This window comes from Lagenorhynchus albirostris, chromosome 8, assembly GCF_949774975.1.
Source record: "Lagenorhynchus albirostris chromosome 8, mLagAlb1.1, whole genome shotgun sequence".
Lineage (NCBI taxonomy): Eukaryota > Metazoa > Chordata > Mammalia > Artiodactyla > Delphinidae > Lagenorhynchus > Lagenorhynchus albirostris.
In genome coordinates, this window is record NC_083102.1 from 11,206,392 (window position 1) to 11,233,712 (window position 27,321).

The 27,321-nt window shown below is 41.5% G+C and overlaps 1 protein-coding gene across 4 annotated transcripts in view; it reads left to right on the plus strand.

Annotated features, from left to right (window-relative positions):
* Positions 1–974: 974 nt before the first annotated feature.
* The window catches only part of TCAF1 (TRPM8 channel associated factor 1), a 44,458-nt gene continuing 18,111 nt past the window's right edge, over positions 975–27,321 (plus strand). For 2 of the 4 annotated variants that reach the window (XM_060156467.1, XM_060156464.1), the window contains exons 1-2: positions 17,086–17,208; positions 26,443–27,076. In XM_060156467.1, the coding sequence (XP_060012450.1) occupies positions 26,457–27,076 (620 nt within the window). In that variant the 5' untranslated portion in view covers positions 17,086–17,208; positions 26,443–26,456. Of the gene's footprint in view, positions 1,020–17,085; positions 17,209–19,112; positions 19,227–26,442; positions 27,077–27,321 lie in introns of those variants that run through there. The other 2 variants (XM_060156466.1, XM_060156465.1) reach the window with 2 other exon arrangements.

Genomic DNA, 27,321 nt, shown 5'->3' on the forward strand with positions numbered 1-27,321 from the left:
GCAAGGGGCCCAAGCCAAAGAATTCGGGCAGCCTCTTGAAGCCGGAGAAGGCAAGGAAATGGATTCTCCCCTAGAGCCTCCAGAAGGAACTGGGAGCCCTGCCTACACCCTGATGTACCCCGTGAGATGCTCACTCGCTGGACTTCTGACCCACAGAGCTGCAAGACAGCAAATGTGATGTTTCAAGGCACCAAGTTCGTGGTCCTTTGTCAGGGCACCCATAGAAAGGAATGCACTCCCCAGCTGGTAAGCAGATGTGGCAGTGGCTTCAGGGTCCAGGCTTTCAACAGCTACACCTTTTTGTCTCTCCCTCATGCCCAATATCTGTCACCTATTTGTTGGTCAGCAAAAAATTTTAACACCTTCCTGTTTTATTTGGTTTATAGAACAATACATGTGATATTTTTTAAAAATTCAGTGGTTATGAAGTATCAATAGCCAACTTCTTCATTCTTAGCCCTTCGCCCTATATAAGCACCGTGAGATTGTCTTCTCTTATATAAGCATGTAACCATACCATCCATTTTAAGGCAACTTCATTCTTTTAATTCAAAATATGTCTAGGACCCATAGACTTAACTCGTCCTTGGAAATAATTGTGCATTATACTATATGAAAATATATTATTATTTTCAACCGTTCACTTGTTCATAGTCTGACAGATTTCTTTTTCGACAAATGGCCCTCCTGCACTCCCAGCACAGGGGCTGGGGTCTGCATCCTGGATTTAAGGCGGATTTAAGGCTGCATCTTCGTGCAAAAACTGACACAAAGCGGGGCCTCTGCAATTGGGGCGGCCGGCCAGGCTCCGCCCCCACCAGCGCGGCCACCAGTCAGATCCCGGAACCGCCCCCCTCTTAGCCACCCCCAAGCCCCGTCCTTTCTACGTCCCAGTCCTCAGTCAGCCGCCCGGTCCCTTTTCGCCTGAGGAACTCCTGCCCCTTGAGAACCACCGCCGCCCCCGCCTAGCTGGTGTTCTTTGCCCCCAACCCGCGCTGCAGGTAATAGCGGGGCTAAGGGTGAGTGTGGGCCCGCTATGGGTTCTGGACAGGAGAGGCCTGGCGATGACACAGGCCACGGTCCGGAGCGCGGGTGGCCGGGCGGGGAGACGGGCGACGTGGGCGATGCGGATGCCCGGGACGTGCGTTTGTGTGGGGTCCGGGAGGCGTGAGGGCTGCCGTGGGGCCTCTGCGGTACCCAAGGGGAGGCAGCAGGTGAGTGCCACAGAGGATGGCTTGCTGTTTATTTCTCGGCTCCTTGTCTGGTGTCTCCCTGCAGCTCCATCTCTGTTCCCTTCTTGCTTCGTTGTTACTCACCCTTGCTGGTCTGGAGGCGCGGGACCCCCTGTTTTCTTGTGCTTTTTTGTGCTCCGCTGGGAGCCGTCGAGATTTCAGCTGAAAGGAACCGTGGAGGCGATGTCATTTCACCTCCCAGGGACTTGCTCTTGAATTCTTTGGGGATGGCTTGCTTCTGCAGGGCGCGCAAGGTGAAAGTGCTTTCCTCCCCAAGTGCTCTACGCGCCCTCAGGCTCTGAGTGTGTCTGCGGTGGGGGAGGGAGGGGCAAGGTGCGGGAGAGTGGGTGCGGGGCGTCGGGCGGACTCTTCAGAATGCAGTGCCTTTGGCCTGAGGCAGTCAGGGTTGGATTGAACAGTTCCCAGGTAAACAGACCCGAGCTGGCCACTGACTTGGCTCAACCTGAAATGGAGGGAGAAGGCCTTATGTATAGGAGAAAAAAATTTACGAATCAGTTAATCATGGAAACTTCTTGGAGGACGTGCAGGTCTAACTAGACATAAAGGACAGAACGTATGGCTAGCTGACCATCCATCCATCCATCCATCCTTCTGTACCCCAAAATATTTATTTGTGAATTGACTTCACTGCAGTACTTTGCTTTCTTTTTTCCTTTGGTTTGATTTTTTTTTTAATTTATTAATAAAAGGTATATACACTAATAAAGTGAGTGCCTGACCATCTCCTAGGTCAAGAAGTAGGACATAGCAGTACCCTAGAAGCCCCTTTGTATCCTAGGTCCTGCTCATCCTTCTCCCTTCCCTGAGAGATAACATCTATCCTGATTTTTTGTATTAATCATGCCTTTGCTTTCCTTTATAATTTTACCATTTGTGTGTATATTCCAAAAACATATATATGTGTTGGCCTTCCCTATTTTTTACTTTAGTATTAATGGCATTGCACCATACGTATTCTTAAGTTTTTGAAGTTCACGCCAGTTGATGATTCCTTCATTTTCACTGTTTATGGCTTGAGTCTACTATAATTCATTCATTCTACATTTGTTAGTTGTTGCTCCTTTGGGGTTTATATTAGTTATCTATTGCTGTGTAACAAATTACCCCAACACTTAGCAGCTTAAAACAAAACCAACAAACAAAAAGCGTATTATCTCACAGTTTCAGTGGGTCAAGAATCCAGGAGGAGCTTTGCTGGGAGCTGACTCAGTGTCTTTCTCAGGCGCTAAGCAAGGTATTGGCTAGGGCTACAGTCATTTCAAGGCTGGGTGGAGGCAACCCCTTTCAGGCTCACTCACATGACTGTTGGCAGGCCTCTTGGCCTCACTGGCTTTGGTTGGCCTCACTTCTTTGCCACATGGGCCTCTGTATAAGATCAGCATGGCAGCTTGCTTCCACCAGAGTGAAGGCTTCCAGAGATAGAGAAAGACGAAAGCCAGAGACTTTTTGTAACTTAATCTCAAAAGTGACATCCCATCATTTTTGCCATCTTCTGTTCATTAGAAGTGAGTCACTAGTTCCAGTCCACACTCAAAGGAAGGGGGTTAAACAAGACCATGAATATCTAGAGGCAGCGATTATTGGGGGCCATTTTAAAGGCTGCCTACTACCTGGGATATTAACAAATAATGTCCTCTAACTATCTTGTACATGCCTTCTGGTTCACGTGCACCCATTCACTCTGGTTCCTTGGAGTGTACACCTAGGTGTAGAATACTGGGTTTTAAGATTTGTGTATGTTCAACTCTCTTAGGTTATTGCTAAACTGTTTCCAAAGTGTTGAGCCAGTTTGCACTCTCTCCAGCAACAGATGAGAGTTCCTGTTTTTACATATACCTGTCACAATTTGGTATTATCAAACTTCATTTTTAGCCAGTCGAGCAGGCATGAAATAGCATTCAGTTTTGATTCTGATTAACATTTCTCTGATAACTAATGAAACTGACCATATTTTCATATAACGATGAGCTATTTTCCTTTCTGTCTGAGAAATTCTGCTTCCTCTCTTTCATTCATTTTCAGGTTGTGTTGTTTGTATTTTTCGTATTGTCTATTGGAATGCTTTCTTTACATAACCTGGATGCTAGTCAATCCCTAGTTAACCACATATGCTGCAAATATCTGCTTTCACTTTGGTGCTTAGCTTTTCTTTCTCCATATGTCTGCCTATCTCTGCCAATGAATTAAGTTCTGAATTTTAATTTCACTTTTACTATACTTTCCTCTAAAAGTTTTTAAAGTTTTGTATTTGGCAATGTCTTAATCCACCTGGAAGTTTCTTGTTATACTATTTACTCCATATGAATAATCAACTGTCCTAGCACCAGTGATCTGCATGAATCAAGTTTTTCATATGTGCATGAATTTGTTTTAAGCTCCCTACTCTCTCTGAGTATCTATTTGTCTAACTCTACATCAATACAAAATTGTTTTTAACTACTATAGTTTTATAATAAGTCTTTAAATCTGGTAGGAAAGATTTTCCCACCTCTTCATTCTAATTCAAGAGTTTTTTTTAGCAATTCTTGGACCTTTGATCTTCCATATAAATATTTAAATAAACTTTTGTCAAATTCTTCAAAACAGGAAACAAACAAGCAAAGAAACAAACTTGCTGGAATTTTTATTGATACTGAATTAATTCTATGTATCAATTTTGGGAGAAATGGTCTCTTCAAGGTGAATTTTTCCATCTGTGAACTTGGTATATAATGCCATTTATTTAGCTTACCATTAATATTTTTTAATGTTTTGTAATGTTTTATAGTATCTTTCATTGTTTTCCTTTTGCTCGTTTCTGTTGACTTTATTTCTAAGTACATTATATTCTTATTGCTATTGTAAATGTTTTTTTATAAAAAATTATATTTTGTAGCTTATTGTTTGTTGCTGGTGTATAGAAATCCAATTGTCTTTTATATATTGATTATATATCAAACTTGATAAGCTCCATTAATAATTCTAAATTACCTATAGAGTCAGATTTGCTAAAAAGCCAGTTATATCATCTGAAAATAATGACAGTTTTGTTTCTTCCTTTCTAATCTTTACACTTTTAATTTCCTTTTCCTGTCTTACTGCATTGGCTAGGAACCCCAGCATAATGTTAAATAAAAGTAGGGAGGGGTGTCTTGTTTTATCCTTAAGATAATAAAGAAAAAGATTTCACTATATCAACTTTAAATATTGCATTCATGATGGTTATTTTGTAAATGCTTTGTCCCATGATAAGAAAATTCAGTTCTTCTTTTGGTAAGCACTTTTATTATGAGTAAATGTTTCATTGAATGCTTCTCCTATAGCTATTGATTTTCTCATATGATTTTTTTCTTTAAGTATGTTAATGTGGTGAAGTTTAGTTTATTCAAAGTAATATTAAATCGACTTTACATTCCTGGAATAAACTCTCTATGATAAATATCTAATAACTTTTAGATATAGATATAAGGATAAGCATTAAATATTTGTATCTATATATGTGAATTAAGATTGGCCTGTAAATATTCTTTATGGTACTAACCTTATCTGTCATTAATATCATTTCATAAAATAAGATGAGTAGTATTCTCACTGTTGCTATTCTCTGGAAGAATTTGTGCAAGATTGGAATTATCTGGTCAAATATTACTTTAAATCACCAGCACAACACTCAGGGTTTAGAGTTTAGTTTGTCAGAGGATATTAAACCTGTTGGTCCAATTATTTTAAAGATTATAGGACTATTTAGGTTTTCTTATGGAATCAGTTTTCATAAATTGCATTTTCCAAGATATTTAACCAAAATTAATGGAACAAACTTGTTCACAATATTCTCTCATTATCCGTTTAAACATTTTCTATTATTATGACCCCCTTTTCATTACTAATGTGTGTATATTTTCTTTCTCATTTTGGCTTGATTAATTTTGCCAGAACTTGGACTACTTTGTTAACTCTTTCTCACACACACACACACACAAACTGTTCGTTTTCTTCATTATTATTTATTATATTACTTCTTTCTGCTTTCTTAGAATTTTTCTGTTATTTCTTTTCTAAGCTCTTAAGGTATATGCTTAACTCATTAATTTTGAGCTATCATTCTTACATAAGCTCTTCAGGCTATAAATTTGTGTCACTGCTCTTTAGCTTTATCTCACAAGATTTGATATGAATATTTTGCTATCATACTTTAAATATTTATCATTTCTATTATGGTTTCTTGTTTGAGCCATGAAATTTTAAGAAATGTGTATTTGAATTTCCAGTCACTCCATAAAGAATATTTTATTATCTTCTAGTAAATGTTGCCTAGCTAATTTATAATTAATTCAGAGAATTATGATACCAATTCCTTTGGATTATTGAATCTAGCTTTACATCCTAGCACATTGTCAGTTTTGTGTGCTTGAAAATAATGTGTAGTCTCTAATTATATAATGTCCTGTATATACCTTTAAAACAAGTGTGTTAATTATGAAATCCAGAGCTGCCATATCTTCACCAATTTTTTTTTTTTTTTTTTTTTTTTTTTTTTGCGGTATGCGGGCCTCTCACTATTGTGGCCTCTCCCGTTGCGGAGCACAGGCTCCGGACGCGCAGGCGCAGCGGCCATGGCTCACGGGCGCAGCAGCTCCGCGGCATGTGGGATCTTCCCGGACCGGGGCACGAACCCGTGTCCCCTGCATCAGCAGGCGGACTCTCAACCACTGCGCCACCAGGGAAGCCCTTCACCAATTTTTATCAGCTTAAATTATCAATACAAAAATAGATACATTAAAATCTCTCACTATGATGGTGAATTTTGAAATTTCTCATTGTAGATCTGTTTATTTTTACTTTATATATTTTGAGGCAATGCTATTAGGGAATTGGAATAAATTGAAAATTTTATAATGTAGGGATATAAAATATTATGGCTAAAATAAAATAAAATATTAATGCTTTTGTTTTGAATTCTTAATGTATTCATATATCATCAAATCAAGAGTTTCTTGATTGGTGTTTACCTCATTTATCATTCTTTAATCCTTTCACTTTAAATCTTTCTAAATCTGTGTTTTAAATATATATGTTGAATTTTGTCAAAAGCTTTTCTGCATCTATTGAGATGATTATATGGTTTTTATTTTTCAATTAGTTAATGTGGTGTATCACACTGATTGATTTGTGGATATTGAAAAATCATTGCATCCCTGGGATAAATCCCACTTGATCATGGTGTATTATCCTTTTAATGTATTCTTGGATTTGATCTGCTAGTATTTTGTTGAGGATTTTTACATCTATGTTCATCAGTGATATTGGCCTGTAATTTTCTTTTTTTGTGGCACCTTTGTCTGGTTTTGGTATCAGGGTAATGGTGGCCTCATAGAATGAGTTTAGGAGTGTTCCTTCCTCTGCAATTTTTTGGAAGAGTTTCAGAAGCATAGGTGTTAACAATTCTTTAAATGTTTGATAGAATTTGCCAAAAGCTTTTGACAAAATTCAACACCAATTTATGATGAAAACTCTCCAGAAAGTGGGCATAGAGGGAACATACCTCAACATAATAAAGCCCATATATGACAAACCTACAGCCAACATCATACTCAGTGGTGAAAAGCTGAAAGCATTTCCTCTAAGATCAGAAACCAGGCAAGGATGTCCACTCTCACCACTTTTACTCAACATAGCTTAGGAAGTCCTAGCCACAGCAGTCAGAGAAGAAAAAGAAATAAAAAGGAATCCAAATTGGAAAAGAAGTAAAACTGTCACTGTTTGCAGATGACATGATACTATACCTAGAAAATCCTAAAGAAGTTACCAGAAAACTACGAGAGCTCATCAATGAATTTGGTAATGTTGCAGGATACAAAATTAATATACAGAAATGTGTTGCATTTCTATACACTAACAATGAAAGGCCAGAAAGAGAAATTAAAGAAACAATCCCATTTACCATCTCATCAAAAAGAATAAAATACCTAGGGATAAACCTACCTAAGGATGCAAGAGACCTGTACTCTAAAAACTATAAGACCCTGATGAAAGAAATTGAAGCTAACACAAACAGATGAAAAGATATACCATGTTCTTGGATTGGAAGAATCAATGTTGTCAAAATGACTGTACTACCCAAGGCAATCTACAGATTCAATGCAATCCCTATCAAATTACCAATGGCATTTTTTACAGAACTAGAACAAAAATATTTTAATTTGAATGGAAACACAAAAGACCCTGAATAGCCAAAGCAATCTTAAGAAAGAAAAACAGAGCTGGAAGAATCAGGCTCCCTGACTTCAGGCTACAATACAAAGCTACAGTCATCAAAACAGTGTGGTACTTTCACAAAAACAGAAATATAGCTCAATGGAACAGGATAGAAAGCCCAGAAATAAGCCCATGCATCTATGGTCAATTAATCTATGACAAAGGAAGGAAGACTATACAATGGAAAAAAGACAGTCCCTTCAATAAATGGTGCTGGGAAAACTGGACAGCTAAATGTGAAAGAATGAAATTAGAAAATTCTCTAAGACCATACACGAAAATAAACTCAAAATGGATTAAAGACCTAAATTTAAGAGCAGATACTATAAAACTCTTAGTGGAAAATGTAGGCAGAACACTCTCTGACATAAATCACAGATCTTCTTCAATCTGTCTCCTAGAGTAATGGAAATTAAAAAAAAATAAGCAAATGGGACCTAATAAAACTCGAAAGCTTTTACACAGCAAAGGAAACCATTAACAAAACGAAAAGACAGTCCACAGAATGGGAGAAGATATTTGCAAACGCTGCTACCGACAAGAGATTAATCTCCAAAATTTACAAACAGCTCACACAGCTTAATACCAAAAAACAAACAACCCAATCAAAAAATGGCAGAAGACCTAAATAGACATTTCTCCAAACAAGACATACAGATGGCCAACAGGCACATGAAGATGCTCAACATCACTGATTGTTAGAGAAATGCAAATCAAAACTACAATGAGATATCACCTCACACCAGTCAGAATGGCCATCATTAAAAAGTCTACCAACAATAAATGCTGGAGAGGGTGTGGAGAAAAGAGGACCCTTCTACGCTGTTGGTGGGAATGTAAATTGGTATAGGCACTATGGAGAACAATATGGAAATTCCTTAAAAAACTAAAACTAGAGTACCGTATGATCCAGTAATCTCACTCCTGGACATATATCCAGAGAAAACCATGGTTTGAAAGGATACATGCACCCCAGTGTTCATTGCAGCACTGTTCACAATAGCCAAGACATGGAATCAGCCTAAATGTCCATTGACAGATGAATGGATGGAGAAGATGTAGTACACATATACAATTGAATATTACTCAGCCATTAAAAAGAATGAAATAATGCCATTTGGAGCAACATGGATGGACATGGAGATTATCATACTAAGTGAAGTAGGTCAGACAGAAAGACAGATATGTTGTGATATTGCTTATATGTGAAATCTAAAAAAAAAAGATACAAATGAAAATATTTACAAAACAGAACAGACTCACAGAAAACAAATTTATGGGGAAAGGTTGTGGGGAGGGATAGATTGGGAGTTTGGGATTGACATATACAGACTACTGTATTTTAAATAGATAAGCAACGACCTACTGTATAGCACAGGGAACTCTGCTCAATATTCTGTAATAACCTAAATGGGAAAATAATTTGAAAAAGAATAGGTATATGTATATGTATAACTGAATCACTTTGCTGTACACCTGAAACTAACACAACACTGTAAATCAACTATAGTCCAATGTAAACTAAAAAATTTAAAAATAAAGAAATAAAAACCACAATGAGATACCAGTACATAAAAAAGCATATATGTCATAAACTTATGTGTATTTCTTTAAATCCTAGGTTTTTAAAATTTTTGTTAGGCAATTTATAACATCATTGAATAATTTAATCCAGTTATATTTACTGTGATTAGTAATACAATTGGATTTATTTTTAACATCTTATATTTGCTTTTAATTTTTTCTGCTTTATCTGTCTCTTTCATTCCTAACCACTCTTTCTTTTTTCTCTTTTATTCCCCATTTTACTCCTTCTCTTATTTGGAAGTTACATGTTCTAATGTTTTAGGTCAAATGTTTTAGCAGTAATTCTAGTAGTATAGCACACTTAACTCATAACATTTATTGAAGTATAATTGAGAAATAAAACTTGCATATATCTAAGGTGTACAATGTGATGTTTAGATATATGTATACATTGTGAAATGATTACCACAATCAAGCTAATTAACATATTGATCACCTTGCATAGTTTACCGTTTTTTGGTGAGAACAATTGAGATATACTATCTTAGCAAATTTCAAGTATATAATACAATATTGTTAACAACAGTCATTGTGCTATACATTAGCGCTCCAGAACTTATTCAGCCTGCATAGCTGAAACTTTGCAACCTTTGCTCAATATTTCCCCATTTCCAACCTCTCCCCAACTCCTGGTAACGACCATGCTACTCTCTGCTTCTATAAGTTCAACTTTTTTAGATTCCACATGTAAGTGAAGTTGTACAGTATTTGTCTTTCTCTTTCTGAATTATTTCAAAACTTAGCATAATGCCTTGAGGTTCATCCATGTTGTCACAAATGGCAGGATTTCCTTCTTTTTAATGGCTATATAAATTCCATTGTGTATATATGCCACAATTTCTTTATTCATTAATCCATTTGTTAGTCACTTAGGTTGTTTCCATATCTTGGCTACTGTGAATAATGCTGCAATGAACATGGCAGTGCAGATATTATTTCCAGTTACTGATTTCATGTCCTTTGAATATATACCCAGAACTAGGATTGTTAGATAATATGGTAGTTCTAATTTTAATTTTTTGATGAATCTCTAAACTGTTTTCTATAATGACTGTACCAATTACATTCACATCAACAATGTGCAAGGGTTTCCTTTTCTCCACATCCTCACCAACACTTGCTATTTTTTCTCTTTTTGATATTAGCCCTTCTAACAGGTGTGAAGTGATATCTTGTGGTTTAGATTTGCATCTCCATGATGATTAGTGGATTTGAGTACTTTCCCATATACCTGTTGGCCATTTGTATATCTTCTTTTGTGAAATGTCTATTCAGGTCCTTTGCTTATTTTTAATTGGATTATTTGTTTTCTTGCTATTGAGTTGTTTGAGTTCCTCATATATTTTGGATATTATTAACTCCTTATTGGATATATGGTTTGTAAATATTTTCTCCCATTCTGTGGGTTGTCCCTTTACTCTGTTGTTTCCTTCCCTGTGCAGAAACTTTAGTTTGATATAGCCCCACTTGTTTATTTTTGCTTTTATTGCATGTGTTTTTGGGGTCATATCCAAAAATTTATTTCCCAGCCCAGTGTTAAGCTTTTTTCCAATGTTTTCTTCTAGTAGCTTTACAGTTTCAGATCTTATGTTTAAGTATTTAATGCATTTTGAATTGCTTTTTGTATATGGTATGAGGGAAGAATTCACTTTCGTTATTCTGCATGTGGATATCCAGTTATTCCAACACCATTTATTGAAGACACTATCCTTTCCCCATTGTGTGTGCTTTGCACATTTGTCAGAGATCAGTTGAACGTATGGTTACAGGATATAAAGTCAACTTACAAAAATCAGTTGTGGGGACATCCCTGGTGGCACGGTGGTTGAGAGTCTGCCTGCCAATGCAGGGGACGAGGGTTCGGGCCCTGGTCAGGGAGGATCCCACATGCTGCGGAGCTACTGAGCCCACGTGCCACAACTACTGAAGCCCACGTGCCTAGAGCCTGTGCTGTGCAACATGAGAGGCCACCACAAGGAGAAGCCCGTGCACTGCCATGAAGACCCAACACAGCCAAAAATAAATAAATTTAAATAAATAAGTGAGTACCAGTTAGTCAGGACCTAAATTAAAAAAAAAAAATGAGTTGTGTTTCTATACACTAACAGCAATTTAGCAATTTCCTGAAAGGGAAATTTAAAACAAGAATCCCATTTACAATAGCATCAAAAACAATAAATACTTAGGAACCAATTTAACCAAGAAGGTAAAAGACCTGTACACTGAAAACTATAAAACATTGATGAAAGTAACTGAAGACACAAATTAAAAGCTATTCTGTTCATGGATTGGAAGAAGTAATAATGTTGAATTGTCTCTGCAAGTTTATATATAGAAAAGCTTAATAAAAGAAGTTAGTCATCTGCAAACAGAGATATCTGCAAACAAAGGCAATTTAACTTCTTTCTTTCCATTTTGGATGGCATTTCTTTTTTCTTGCCTCATTGCTCTGGCTAGAACTTCCAGTACTATGTTGAAAAAAAGTGAAAGGGGGACACCTTGTCTTGTCCCTGATCGTAGAGGGGAAGCTTTCAGCCTTCACTCTTGAGTGTGATGTTAACTGTAGGCTTGCCATATGTGGCCTTTATTTTGTTGAGGTACATTCCTTCTATATCCAATCTGTTGATAATTTTTTGTCATGGAAGGGAGTTGTATTTTGTCAAATGCTTTTTCTGCATCTGCTGAGATGATTTTATCCTTCATTTTGTTAATGTGGTAGCACATTTATTGATTTGCAGATGTTGAACCGTCCTTGCATCCCTGGAATAAATCCCACCTGATCATGGTGTATGATTTTTTTAATGTACTGTTGAATTCACTTTGGTAATATTTTGTTGAGGATTTTTGCATCTATATTCATCAGGGATGTTGGTCTGTAATTTCCTTTCTTATAGTCTCCTTGTCTGACTTTGGTGTCAGGGTATGGGTAAGGCTCAAACAATGCAATAAATTTAAAACCATTTATCTTCATTAACCACCATCTTGCAGCTGTGCTCTTGTTCTTGTATGTTTATTATGCTTTTATATCCCACAAGACGTATTTGTTTATTTAAATATCAATATTGATATTTGCCCAGGTATTTACTCCTTCCAGTATTCTCAATTCCTCCTATAGTTATGTACTCCCATCTGGGATCATTTTTCTTAATTTTGAAGTACTGCTTTTTATACTGTAATGCTAGCAAATTCTCTCAGCTTTTGTTTATCTAAAATTGTCTTTTTTTTGCCTTGATTTTTTGAGGGATATTTTTGTTGTGCATAGAGTTTTAGGTTGGCAGATTGTCTTCTTTTTTTTTTTTTTTAACCAATACCACTATGTTCTGGTTTCTATCATTTTCTTTTGAAAAGCCAGATGTATTATTGTTCCTCTAAATGGAAAGTATCCTTTATTTCTCGCTGACTTTCAGATTTCCTCTCTGAATTTGTTTCTTAGCATTTGACTATAATGTGCCTAGGTGTAGTTTTCTTTGTATTTATTCTGCTTAGGGAATGAGGAGGGTTTTTTTGTTTTGTTTTTCTTGGTTTTTTTTTTTTTGCGGTATGCGGGCCTCTCACTGCTGTGGCCTCTCCCGTTGCGGAGCACAGGCTCCAGACGCGCAGGCTCAGCAGCCATGGCTCACGGGCCCAGCCACTCCGCGGCATGTGGGATCTTCCTGGACCAGGGCACGAACCTGTGTCCCCTGCATAGGCAGGCAGACTCTCAATCACTGTGCCACCAGGGAAGCCCGAGGGTTTTTTTTTTTAATTTGAGTTTTGATGTTTTTCATCTCTTGAGAATTTTCAATCATTAATTATTAGCATATTGCTTCTGTTTCACTGTCTCTCCTCTTCTTCTGGGAGTCTAATTACACATATGTCAAGACTTTTTACTATGTCTCATAATTCCTATTATAGTTTTACTGTATCCTTTCATCTCCTTATGCATCCTTTCTTTCCTCTGTGTGTTATTTTTAGATACTTTCTACTGATTCTTGTTGCAGTTCATCAATTCTTTGGTCATTTGTGTCTAATATGGTATTACAACCAACTATTGAATTCCTGATTTCAATGATTATGTTTTATTTCTAAAATTTCTATTTTAATATTTTACGTTTTAATTCTATACTGGTATTCTCCAACCTGTTTCTGTTATTTTTGAACACATTAATCTCAGTTATTTTAAAATCAGTCCCTGTCTAAGAACTCAAATGTCTGAACCACTTGTCTGTTTCTATTTTTTGTTGTTTCTCTTGAGTTCTTGATAATTCATCCTTATTTTTAGCCTCCTTCTAAATTTTTGATTGGATGCAGGACATCATGAATGAAAAATCAGAAAGTTCTGGTTGATGTTATTGTTTATCAAAGAGGATTTTTCTGGCGTGGGGGACAGATAAAGTACCAGCAGATTACTTTAATAATATCAGAGATTAGCTTTAAGCTTTCTTAGAACTGGTCCCTTTCAGGTTTTTCCTTTATCCAAGAGCATAGACCTTACTTCTCAGGCATTATTTTTATTCATATGCCATGGTTTTTCTCATGTCTCAACTGAAAGCAGATAGTGTTGATAAAAATCAGTTACTTTGGTGGGACTGGACCTCCATATTTCCATAATAGTACAGCTACTGAAATGACTGCTCAATTGATTGGCATTTTAGCCATTATTTTCTGCAGGTTTTTTGGGTCTCTCCCTGTGCATGCATAGCTTAGGAGTCAGCCAGTGACTTAAGGGGAATTTGTACATAGATTTTTAGATTCACTTCTCTGAGGTTTCTTCTTGTCTGAAATTTCACTCGTTTGAGTTTTAACTGGTTTGGTAATCTTGAACCAGTAACGCTGACACTTCCTGCTTGGCCTCAGTTATCCTGCATTGTGAACTGGAAAATGCCCTAAAAGAAGAAGCCACAGTGAATGTGCAGTTCATGTCCTGAGTTTTCCTTCCCTCAGGATTGTAGCTTCTCTCATCCTGCTTATATTGTTTGCTCTTCAAAGTCTTCCCTTGTTTCCTACATTTTATCCAACTTTTATTGCTGTTTTTAGTGGAAGCATTGTTCTAAACAAGGTATTTTCTCAATGACAGAATTGGAAGTCTCTCACCATTTTGTCTTACATCTCAGATTGTTTATCTAAGATTATTTTATTTCTTCTTGAGATCTATCCTTTAGAATTTGTTAAAGCAGACATTTTGATAATAAATTCTCAATATTTGTGGGTCTGAAAGTAACAGTTAAGACTCTTATAATAGAAAGTAGGGGACTTCCCTGGCGGTCCAGTGGTTAAGACTCTGTGCTTCCAATGCAGGGGACGCAGCTTCCATCCCTGGTGGGGGAACTAAGATCCCACATGCCTCAGCGCAGCCAAAAAATAAAAAGTAGTTTAAAGAAGGTAGTGCCGGCACTAGGGATGAGAAAGCAGTGAGAGTAGCTTTTGGTTCACTTCCAGACTATTAAGGATGGTGCTGCTTTGAACATTCTAGTACATGTCTTTTGGTGATGTGTGTATGCATTTCTGTTGGATATATACTTAAGAGTGGTATTACTGAAGTCTTATTTTTTATTTCAAAATAATTTTTGTAACATTTTAAAAATACAAAATATCTAAAGAAAAAATTACTGGTCAACCCTTCCCACTTCCTGAGGTAGCCAAATATATCCTTATTTTTCCTGTTAGATAAACAGAGACATACAAAAGTAGGATCATTAATTTTTCACTAAAAATATATGTTGAGAGCATTCCTCAAGGTTTGACTTGAGCTCATCGTTTTAAAAACTGCGTAACATTTTGTAGTATGGACTGTTAATAACTTCATTCATTCCTATGTTGCTGAGTATCTACAGAACTTAATATCCCAAAAGTTATTTCAGTGCTTTCAGGATTTCATGGCAGTCTCTATTACTCGGCAGAAACTGGAAAGTAAAACAGAACCTCTAGGGTAAGTAGAAATAAGAAAGGAATCAGGGGGCTTCCCTGGTGGCGCAGTGGTTGAGGGTCCGCCTGCCGATGCAGGGGACACGGGTTCGTGCCCCGGTCCGGGAAGATCCCACATGCCGCGGAGCGGCTGGGCCCGTGATCCATGGCCGCTGAGCCTGCGCGTCTGGAGCCTGTGCTCCGCAACGGGAGAGGCCGCGACAGTGAGAGGTCCGTGTACCCCAAAAAAAAAAAAAAAAAGAAAGGATACAGGATTTATACTTGAGCTAGTAAGGTAGAGTCTGAAACAGAGAAAGAGAGGATAGAACCAGTTGAAATTTTGGGAGATACAGAAAACAAAAGGCTTAAGGGAGAAAATTAAAAGAGCACGAAGATGAGGAGAAAACTTACAATACAGAAAATTTGCAATTTGGTCAGTTTTCTATGTCACGGTCCTATTTGTTTCATAGAGGAGTGATCCTAGGATTGCTTTCCTCACCCCACAATCATCTGTCTTGTCCATTCAACCATCAGTTGGACATCACGGATCACCTGTTTACGGCCACATGAAGTGGAGAATCTGGAAAAGAATGACAGAGTTCTTGGCTTGGGCTTACTCTGGTTTGGGGAGTTGTAATGAAACCCTGAAGTAGTACAAGGTGTGGTACTCTATCCACTTTACCTTGAATCCACATTCCTGTGGAAGGTCCAGCCTGGACCCTGTTTTGTGCTAGGGGAGAAAGCTTTAAAATTGTCTCTTCCTGAGGATAGTTTGGTCTGGGGACATCTTCTCCTTAGGTACCCAGTGTATAGGGACCAGGGTGGTGAGGGGTGAGGAAACAGGGACAGTATACAGAGGCCCCACAGATCTTGTAGGCCTTTGGGGCCAGCCATAAAAAGGGGCTGTGGTTTTCACCCTGGTTTCTAATGTTGAGCTCACCAAGCTAGATGAGCAGACACCTGATTCAAGACAACACGTTGTCAGGCATAAAGCCAGATCCTGTCTCAAAAGTCAAGTGTTGCATCCCACTCTTCCTTGATTAAAATGAGTCAGGACTAGGAACGAAATTCAGGAAACCCATACACAGGGAGAAATCATTTTTATAGGAGGGTCACTACCGGCTGCTTGAGCAAGGATATTTTATCTATTTCGTTGATTAAATTTATCTATTTTTATCACAAAATAATATATATTACCGTTGAAACGTTAATGAGGTGTATGAAGAAAAAATACAAATAATCTTCTCTTTACTGTCCAATTCTTACAGTTTGATGTATGTCTTCCATAAAATTTGTGTTTATATAAGCATATAAAAATATTTTTAAATTTATTTGTACAAAATTGCAAAATCTCCGTTTTAATACCACGTTAAATGTTTATTAAAAATACAAATATAGTAAGACAGGAATAAAGACACAGACCTACTAGAGAATGGACTTGAGGATATGGGGAGGGGGAAGGGTAAGCTGTGACAAAGTGAAAGAGTGGCATGGACATATATACACTACCAAACGTAAAATAGATAGCTAGTGGGAAGCAGCCGCATAGCACAGGGATATCGGCTCGGTGCTTTGTGACCACCTAGAGGGGTGGGATAGGGACGGTGGGAGGGAGGGAGACGCAAGAGGGAAGAGATACGGGAACATATGTATATGTATAACTGATTCACTTTGTTATAAAGCAGAAACTAACACACCATTGTAGAGCAATTATACTCCAATAAAGATGTAAAAAAAAATAATTTAAAAAAACCTTTATTAGCTGTGATAAAAATAAATAAATATAGCCAAACTCCTGGCAAATATATATAGATTTAATACATCCTTGGAAATAGTTGTATTATTTTATATAAAGAACTATCACTATCCACCAACTCGTTTGCTGGTAAATAGTATCACGGATTTCTTTTTCCGCAAACTGCCCTGCAGCACTGCCAAGGCGGGGGCGGGGGTTCTCCGTCCTGCATTTGCTGGGGGCATCTGCGCGCAGAAACTGACACAAAGCGGGGCCTCTGCGGTTTGTGGGCTGCCGGCCAGGCTCCGCCCCCACCGCTGCGTCAGCCAATCAGCTCCCTGGACGGCTGCCTTCTCCCTCCCCACCCCCGCCGCTGCTCACCTCTACCCGCAGCGTCCACCACCACCTCCACCAATTTTCAAATCCCGGGCTGTGTGCCCCTTCTCCTTGTCACGTCTCTGCAGAGGAGTCCCTTCCCCCTTTGAAGTAGCGGGTGTGGATATTGCTGGGCTACGGGTGAGTCTTGTACAAAGATGGTTTCTGGGACCAGAGCAGGCCACGGAGCACCAACCGAGTTCCCTGCGGCCGGGCTTCGAGAGGGAGAGACGCGGCCAGGGTCCCAGGGGAGTGGGCCCTGCGGGACTGAGAAAGTGGTCGGGTTTTTGGTCTGAGACCAGTTGGGCCTAAGGAGGCAGATGTCTTTCAAAGAGGATTCCCTGCGGTTTCTCCTCCGGGAAGGTAACCATTAAAAGTCTAATGCCTTCTTGCCCTTTCTAAACATTTTTCATAATAAAATCTGTCAAAGCTACAGATAAGTACAGAAAATAATATAACAGATTTATCAGGTGTTGACATTTTATCACCTTTCCTTCAGCTCCCTCTTTCTCTCTCAACGTCACTCCCCCTCTCTCCCTCTGTGTGTCTCTCCTCCTTTTTAAGAAACAAAATCTGACATTTATAACCTTTTCCCCACCAAGTCTCATGCCACCATTCTGAGAGGTAAGTTAGGTTGTATCCCTCCCATGTATATTTTTGTCCTACTATTTATTTTTATGTATGCAGTATATGCATTTTTGTTTTGAAGTTTAAATTTTTCATGAAACAATGTTTCAGGTTTTACCTTGGTGCTACTAGTCTTGGCATTTCAGACCCAAAAGGGTCTTAGCAAGCAAGTCACCAGCCCTCTTTGTTTAGAAGAGGACCCTGACCCCTGGAGAAGATAAAAGACAGCCTCACCATCACTCCTTCACCGAGCAGGATCCTGAATTCAGGTCCTCTTGATTTCTGTTCCTGGCATTTCCTCTATGTAAACCCTGCCAGTGAGCTCACCTGCCCACATGCTCCTATTGAATTATTGTTCATATGATTCAATTTGGGGAAAGAGGATTGAAGGGAGATGGAGAAAGGAAATATGACTTGGATTTGGACCAAAATCCTAGTCAAGATGAAAAAGTATGCATTTTCTTGAAACATTTATTAAATCTTAGGATGACCAGAATATTTATTTTATTTAACAAGCAGTCATACAGTCTTACTGTATATGCCAGACATTGATCTAAGAACTTTGTATTCACTCACCAGGCTTAAGCCGAGGAACAGAGGAATTAAGTAACTTGTGCAAAGTCACTCAGCCCCTAAAGTATAGCACTAAGATCTGAATCCAGGTTATCTGGTGACAGTCTGAGTTCCTAACCATTATCCTACATTATACTACCGTAGCACCTGAGCTAGGTGAAGTCACCACACAAAGTAGGAACTTGGAATTCAGAGAAGGGAGGAGCAACTGTCAACTGGTCATCAGAAAGGACTTTAGGAAAGAAAGAGGATTTGAAAAGTACACAGAAGAATCAATTTTAGCCACCTGTTGTTTGCTTGAGATATAATATAATTTTTAATTTACCAAACAACACAGTAACAGTGCAAATAATGCAGCGCTATATAAAAGTTGCCCTGCACTGTTCCTCAAATTAAACAAATATTAGCAGGTAGAGATGTAGCTATCCTTTCACCCACCATAATGCAAATATATGGAGGGATGCTTTTTATTATAAAAATGAAAGCATATTCAACAATTTCTGCAATTTTTATTTTCCCCTAGCCAATATGTCAAGTACATTCCTCCAACGAAATGGAGATCTAACCTCTTCATGAGAATTGAATAATACTCTGTAGACTGTGTCTATGGTTTGTTCAGCCATTTCCTTTACTAATGACTAGTCAGAGAAGTTTTGTCTTTAATTAGACGGCCGTCCCCACTGCCAGAATGGGGGCCACCGCAATGCCGAGCCGACAGGGCCGGCGACACAAAGAAGTGCTGTCCCCTGCCAAGCGCCGCCCCTCGGGGTCGCGGTCCCGCCCAGGAGGAAGCGGGGAGGAGGAGACTAGTCCGGAACCCCACCCCCAATTCGTCTCCGCCCAGCTCGCTCGCCCAGTGCCGCTTGCTGGGACGCCCCTTCCCCGCAAAACCCTGCGTCTCCCTCTGCCCCCTGCCCTCCTTCTCCCAGCTGCCGCCTTGGAAGTTGCAGGGCGACCTGGTGAGTGGCCCTCTCCGAATGCCCCGCAGGCTGGATCAGGGGCGGGTGGCCGTGGACTGAGCTCGGGTAGGGAGAGGGCGGTGCCGGAGGCCGAGGGGGCGCGAGGGGGGCGCGGGCGGACCTGTGGGCCCCGGCGAGCGGCAGGGTTGCCGGTTCCCAGATAGGGGCACAATCCCTCGCTGTTGTGTCCGCCTTCCTGTGAGAGATTGTTCTGTGTTCTCCAGCTCTGCATCCCTCCTGCCGCATTGCTCCTCCTCTTGGGGTTCTAACATCTGATGTTTGTTTAATTGCTTTGTGTTGTCGAGTTGCGCACAAACATGGCCTAGAGAAACAGCATCTAATTCGCAGCTTTATCGGGTGAGACTACCGTAGCCCAGGGAGGTGGCAGGGCTTGCTCAGGGTCACACGGGGAGCTGGTGGTAGAGCATCACTTCTGTCCTACTGCCCTTTGATCTTTGCAGACACTCTCTGGGACTGAGATCCCTCGCCCACTTGCACTGCCCCCACCGAGACTAGGGAATGTGTGTGTGTGTGTCTAAGAGGAGCCGATGGTCTGTGTACCTCCAACCAATCCAGACCTCCATGCCAGCGGGCCTGGAGAATTCCCTGCCAACGCACACGAGCTTTTCCTCTGTCTTCCCTCCTCTCACGCCTCCTTCTGCTGCTTCCCCCCACCTCAGCCCCCTCTCCACTCCTCTGACGTCACCGACATGCTCTTTGCAGACTGGCTCTGGGCCTGGGGAGGAAAGTCTGGCCTGGTGAAGGCCTGGCGAGGAAAGGAGGGAGGAGGATCCCACACCAGAACTTAGTCCTGACAGCCCCTCGGAGTCAAGGCCGGCCCTCTCCCATATTGTCCATTTGACAGGACACCCTCTGAAGCCAGATGATCAACAGCTAGGAAGAGGCAACACCTGGATTTTTTTTTTTTAACTCAGGTCTCACTTATGCGCTCATACTCCTACATTATGCTATTTTCCTGGGATTTACCTAGTGAGAAAAGTGAGCAAATGTGAGTGAGAGAAAGACAGAGAGCCCAGGGGGAACTTAGGAATTAAGAAGGGAGCGCATCGGGCTTCCCTGGTGGCGCAGTGGTTGGGAGTCCGCCTGCCGGTGCGGGGGACGCGGGTTCGTGCCCCGGTCCGGGGGGATCCCGCGTGCCGCGGAGCAGCTGGGCCCGTGGGCCATGGCCGCTGGGCCTGCGCGTCCGGAGCCTGTGCTCCGCAACGGGAGAGGCCGCAGCGGTGAGAGGCCCGCGTACCACAAAAAAAAAAAAAAAAAGAAGGGTGCGCATTAAGATTAAACTAGAGGAATAGAAAAAGCAGAGTTCTGCATCCTGCCTGTTTTTATGGGGATGGCGGGGAACTGGTTCTGGAGGGCCACAAGAGGGCCTTCAAAGATGTTAGTAACGGCCTGTTGTTTAATCTGGGTGATTGGTGTATGGAAGTTTGTTTTAATTTTTAAATCGTTTTATTATTTTACCATCCAAATTCTTCCACGTGCATTACATATTCTTTTAAATGTATGAATTAAACCATTTTAAGTGAAAAATAAGTAAGATTGGGCTGGTATGAACCCACCCCAATTCTGGCTACTATTAACAGAAGATGGTGGACACTGGAAAAGATACTGGACATAGAAGGAAAAATAAACAAAGCGTTCGTGGAAAAAAAGGCGTGAAGACGAGAAGACCTATAGGATTGGGTGTCTGTGATATGGGTCATTTTGCAAGGCCCGAGTGGCTATATGCTGAAGAATTGATCCCAGGTTTGCCCTTACGCTCACATCCATGATTCAGTCGTCCACCCGTGGAGCACCTCTTCATTCTTGTGGGGAATCCAGATATATAAATCACGTCCCCTGACCTCAGATACTTACTTTACTCTACTTTGGGGATTTCAGATCAAGCTACAGTGCAGGATGTGGTGCCATATCCAAGGCAGGCCCACTACCCTTCTTGCCTTCTAGATACGTCTCTTAAAGGGAGACCCCGTTTAGGTGCCATGGGGCCTCTTTGTGGAAGGGGTAAGGGATCTGTAAAGCTCTCTCCTTGAGTTACAGGTCGTGCCTGAGGTGCCTTCTACTCCCGAAGTGCCTTGGGTTCCATTAGTTAGCGGGCCTGGGGAGAGAAAGCAGGATCCACAGAAGGAGAACCAAGGATGAAAAACTTCAGGGGAGAAATAAGAGATTACCCCGGGCTATGTCCATCTGCGCTCACCAAGCTAGGAGGGCAAACAGGGATTCAGGCACAAAGAAGAAGCATTTGGTTGAAAAACTGAGTGTGGGAGTCATTGATAGCTGGTTAAAGTGGGGACAGAACCAGCTACAAAGTTCAGGGAACCTCCACAGAGGAGGAATTCACATTTATTGGTGGACAAATGCACAACTTGGGAGATGAAGGAAGACATTTTAGAATGAGTGAGATAGGATCAGTTGATGAATCCAATCATTTTTATATTCAATCATTTAATGTGTTTACTTGATTGAATTTATATTACCTGTGCTATTTTTTTTAACATCTTTATTGGGGTATAATTGCTTTACAATGGTGTGTGTCTGCTTTATAACAAAGTGAATCAGTTATACATATACATATGTTCCCATATCTCTTCCCTCTTGCGTCTCCCTCCCTCCCACCCTCCCTATCCCACCCCTCCAGGCTGTCACAATGCACCGAGCCGATATCCCTGTGCCTTGCGGCTGCTTGCCACTATCTACCTGCCTTACTACGGGTGTTAGTGTGTATATGTCCATGACTCTCTCTCGCCCTGTCACAGCTCACCCTTCCCCCTCCCCATATCCTCAAGTCCGTTCTCCAGTAGGTCTGCGTCTTTATTCCTGTCTTACCCCTAGGTTCTTCATGACACCTGTGCTATTTTTAATTGTAATAGAAATACATGCAACAATTCAAAGGATTGTTGTGCAGACTTATATAAAGAGAAAGAATACTGTTCACCTCTTCCTTTCCTATGCAGTCAGTGTTAGCTCGTTGAAATGTGGCCTCCATCGTTTTCTGTTTATATAAAATCCTAGTAACAGGCTTATGTATTTCTGGTACTTAAGAACATGGACTCCAGTGCTAGATTTCCTGGGTTTGAATGAAGGATCCACTTACCACCTCTGTGACTTAAGCAAGTAACAAATTCTCTGGCCATCAGGTTTTTTGTTTTGTTTGTTTTTTGGTCTTGTGCATTTTTAAAATTGGGATAGTGATAGTACATACCTCATAGGTCTATTGTCAGGATTAAATAATGTATGTAAAGCGCTTATAATGATGCCTGCAACCTGGTAAGCACTATACTGTCGTCACTACTACTAAAATTGCTAGTACTACTATTGTTAGTAACTTCATCCATACAAAGGTGGGTTTTTGTCCTACATATTATAGCAATTTGAAATTTTCACTTCAGATATATCTAGGACATTCTTCTAGGTAGAAGAAAAATAGGTTTAACGCTGTTCTTTATGAAAGCCTCGTGGTATTCTATAATACAGATTATCATGCTTTTCTCAAGCATTCTCCTTCTCAAAGCTTGTCTTGCCACACTCAGAGCCTTGCTATCAGACTAAGGAACAAGGAAAACCAGCAGAGGGAAGGGCGCTCAGGTGGTTCCACCCAAACCCCACTCACCTCAGGCCACCCATCAAGCCCAGGAACCAGGTGGGAGACTCAGCAGGAAAAGCACCCCTCTTCTCCCTTGTCCCCTACTTTTCAAATCTCCAGGGCACCTGTCCATCCCTTTGTCACTTCTCTACAGATACTTCTCCCATGAACTAGCTCGGAGTACAACTAGTGAGGCAGAACTGCGAGTTCCCTGCTCTGGGTGTGTCTGGAGTATCAGCGCTGGGGGGAGCATGGCAGTTGTTCACAGCGTGTGTACGGGTGGCCGCCTGGGGGCTGTGCCCCAGGGTCTCAGGTTCGGTGCCATGGCCTATCCGGGGGTTACATGGAAGTTGGGTAGCCGTGACTTTGGGTTAGAGATCCTGTACCCACGGAAGTCAAAAATGGTTCTAGGGAATATTGTTTGTCATCTATCTATCTCCCTGTCTAGATTTTCACTTATCTATCTCCATTTGCAGTTTTGTTGGGCAGTGACCATCCTTGTGCGTATATCTTTAATACTGCTGTTCTTATTTTGTAAGAAAGGTTATCAGTAGGCCTGCTCATCTTAAGATGGGCACACCTTTGAAACTGAGTTGCCACTGTCAGATTGCTTTCAGATTCTCAGTCCTTCTAACAGATCGTGCTAGTGTTTCCACAGCCTTGGGGCATTGGACATTATTATCTTTACCTTCCTCTCCTCCTCTTCCTCTTTCTTTTTTGCCCCCTTCTTTCTGGACAATCTTATGGGCAACGTACATTGTATTTAAATTGCCTGATTCGTGATATTGAGCCTATTTGCATAGATTTATTAAGTTTCCTTTTCTGTGAATATTTTCTCTCAGAAAGGTAGGATTTCAGTGGCCTGAAAGATGTGGGAGAGGGAACAGGAATAAAGAGAACGGAAAGAGAATCTAAAATGAAAGCAGGGCATGTCCAGGAAGGCCAAGTATCCTGGAAGCTGCAAGAGATATGCTGGAAAGTAAGAAGCAGGCAGCCCTGGGGGCCTTAAACCCCAAGAGGAAGCTCAGATTTTCCCCTGTGGGCAAAGGCGAAGCTCTGGGGGGTTCTTTTCTGGGAAATAATACAATCAGTGGCTGTAGAAGAATAAAGGCGAGAACAGATGCTGGTGACTTAGAAGCCGGGTCCGTGCAGTCCAGGAATGAATCGCTGAGGACCCAAACTAGGTTAACGGCAGTGTGATCGGAAACCGTGAAGGACGAACGACACTGTGACCAGCTGGACATGGATCAGAAGAGAGAAGGGACACAACTGTGACTCCTTGCCATTTGCTGTCCTGGCTGTTTGTGGACCCCAGGAGGAGTCAGGGACGTGACAGATTCTTATTAACCAACTGTTTGCTGATTGTATCTTCTCAGTAGTTCTCTGGGGTGGAGGTTACCCTCTTTAACAACTAGGGACCTCGAGCTTATGTTTTTACCCAAGAGGAGCTAACTTGGAGGGAAAAGAATACATTTAAGACTTTTCAGTTTCAGAGACAGTTACAAATGGCAGAGTGTGCTTTCAATAGGGGTCTTGAGTTTATGGCTTATGTCAGGACCAGGGCCTTTGCATCTGTGGCCTGGGGAAGGCACAGAGAAGGCCTCTGCCAAGGGCCCGTAGAAATCCTTGAGAACTAAACAATCATCAGTATTAGTACTGCCTCCAAAATATGACACCTGTAAAATCAAGAGTCGATAAATGCTTAATCCAGTGTTGGTAAAATCTAACATTAGGTTAGATTTGTTTTCGCTTTACAATAATTCCCTATTTTGCACATACTTAGATAGCTTATTCATAACCAAGTAATTTTAAGCAAAGATATATATATAATAATTGAACACGTATATGTGTCTACATATCTATAGATCCATATATAATACATAATGGAAAGGCACTTAACCTATGCTATTCCTTTAATCTTCAGAACAGTCCTATGTGGTAGATAGTATTATCCCTACTTAATGAACGAGGAAGCTAAGTTCAGCCTAACTCCAGAGCCTGAGCTCGTAATTGCTTTGCCGTAGTACCTTGAGTGAGCATATTCTTTCACAGGGAAAAAAGCAGTAAGGGCCAGAGATAAACACCTAAAGAATATCTGCATGTTCAGAAGAGGGAAGAGAAGGATAGGAATGAAGCGGTTTGAGAGGTTACACATGATGAGGTTGGCTCAGGCCCTAAGGTTGGAGGTGGTAATAGCCTCAAGGACCAGGAGAGCAGCACTGTCCAGACCCACCGAGTGGTCAGTGAGGCCTGGATGTCCTGACTATTCAACACGTCTGTCCTTGAGGGAAGTGCTTCAGTGAAGTGCATATGGAGGAGTTCAGACTGCAGAGAGACCTTGAGCGGGGAGCTTGTGGTGAAGAAGCAGAGGGGTTTTGTGAGTACGCATCCACAGACATACACACCTTTCTCTGCTATGTCCAGGTGCAAGTAAGAATCTGCCGTAAGTTCATAAATTGCTTCTGATTGTCTGGGACCTGGACTCAAGCCAGAGGACTTCTGCTTTCCTCTTACCCAGCCTATGACTGTGACCAGAGAACCCTCTATGAGGACCCAGACTTTTCAGACTGAAATTCTGGCCCCAAACTGAGATTAATACGATCAGTGTGGAAGCCAAATGGGGAGGAGTTGGGGTGGGGAGATAGCATGCTACACCACTGCGTTGGTTTCCACTGGTTACCGCAGCAAAGTACCACAAACTGAGTAGCTTACAACAACAGAAATGTATTCTCTAACACAACGGTCCCCAGCCTTTTTGGCACCAGGGACCAGTTTCGTGGAAGACAATTTTTCCACGGACGGGTGGCGGTGGCCGGGGGGGCGGGGGGGCAGGGATGGTTCAGGCGGTAATGCAAGAGATGGGGAGCGATGGGGAGCGGCAGATGCAGCTTCACCCGTCGCTCACCTCTGCTGTGCGGCTCAGTTCCTTACAGGCTGCAGACCAGTAGCGATCCGCGGCCCAGGGGTTGGGGACCCCTGCTCTAACAGTTCTGGAGGCTTAGAAGTTTGAAATCCAAGTGTTGACAGGTTTGGTTCCTTCTGGAAGTTCTGAAGGAGAGTCTGTTCCATGCCTCTCTCCTACCTTCTGGTGTGTACCAGCAATCTTTGGCATTCCTTGGCTCACAGAGACATCACCCCAGTCTCTGCCCACATGTTCTCGTAGCCTGTGTGTCTCTCCCCTGTGTACCTGTGTCTGTGTCCAAATATCCTCTTCTTATAAGGACACTAGTCATTAGATTAGAGCCCACTCAAATCCAGTATGACCACACCTTAACCTGATTACATCTGCAAAGACCCTACTTCCAAATAAGATCACACTCACAGGCACTGGGAATTAGTACTTAAATATATGTCTTTGGAGACTCAATTCTGCCCGAATTCTTCACTTCTGTTTGCTTCCTTATGTGATGCAAAATGTCGAGCTTGTTTAGAATGTTAGCTGACAGCGCACAACAGGGTCTCCTGGATTGGAGACACTGAGGGCCCTGATGAGTGCTCGAGTCAGTTCACAGTGTCGGTCTCATCTGCTTAATGGGAAGAATTGCCCCAGCTAGTGGCTTCTTTGTTTGTTTATCCATTCTTCACCAGGCTGAGTCTTTGCTTTCCTCTCTGCAGAAGCCGATCCAGCCATGGCGACTCCGTCTGCTGCCTTTGAGGCCCTTATGAATGGAGTGACAAGCTGGGATGTCCCCGAAGATGCCATCCCATGTGAACTGCTTCTAATTGGAGAGGCCTCCTTCCCGGTGATGGTGAATGACATGGGCCAGGTCCTCATTGCTGCCTCTTCCTATGGCCGAGGCCGCCTGGTGGTGGTGTCCCACGAGGACTACTTGGTGGAGGCCCAGCTCACTCCTTTCCTCCTCAATGCAGTGGGCTGGCTTTGCTCTTCCCCTGGGGCTCCTGTTGGTGTACACCCATCCCTGGCACCTCTGGCCAAAATCCTTGAGGGCTCTGGTGTAGAGGCCAAGGTTGAACCAGAAGTGAAAGACTCCCTGGGGGTTTACTGTATTGATGCCTACAACGAAATCATGACTGAAAAGTTGGTCAAGTTCATGAAACGTGGAGGGGGCTTGCTAGTCGGAGGCCAAGCCTGGGACTGGGCCAACCAGGGCGACGATGAAAGGGTTCTGTTCACGTTCCCTGGGAACCTTGTGACCAGCGTGGCCGGCGTGTACTTCACCGACAATAAAGGGGACACGAGTTTCTTTAAAGTCTCTAAGAAGATGCCCAAGATCCCAGTCTTAGTTAGGTGAGTGCATCACCCCAGTGGGGAGCTGGTCCCAGGTTAAAAAGCAGAAGGTGGTTCTTGTCTTCAGGCTACTCCCAGGCTAACAGAAGAGAATTTGGCACTCAACGTGGACTCGCCATAAATCAACCAGAGTATTAAAATACCCTGAGGGGCAGGAGGGGCAGGATCCCTGTTGCCTCCTCAGACCAGATCACTTAGCTCTTTGAGGGGAGAAACATCTTAGTGACCATTATGTCCCCCGGCAT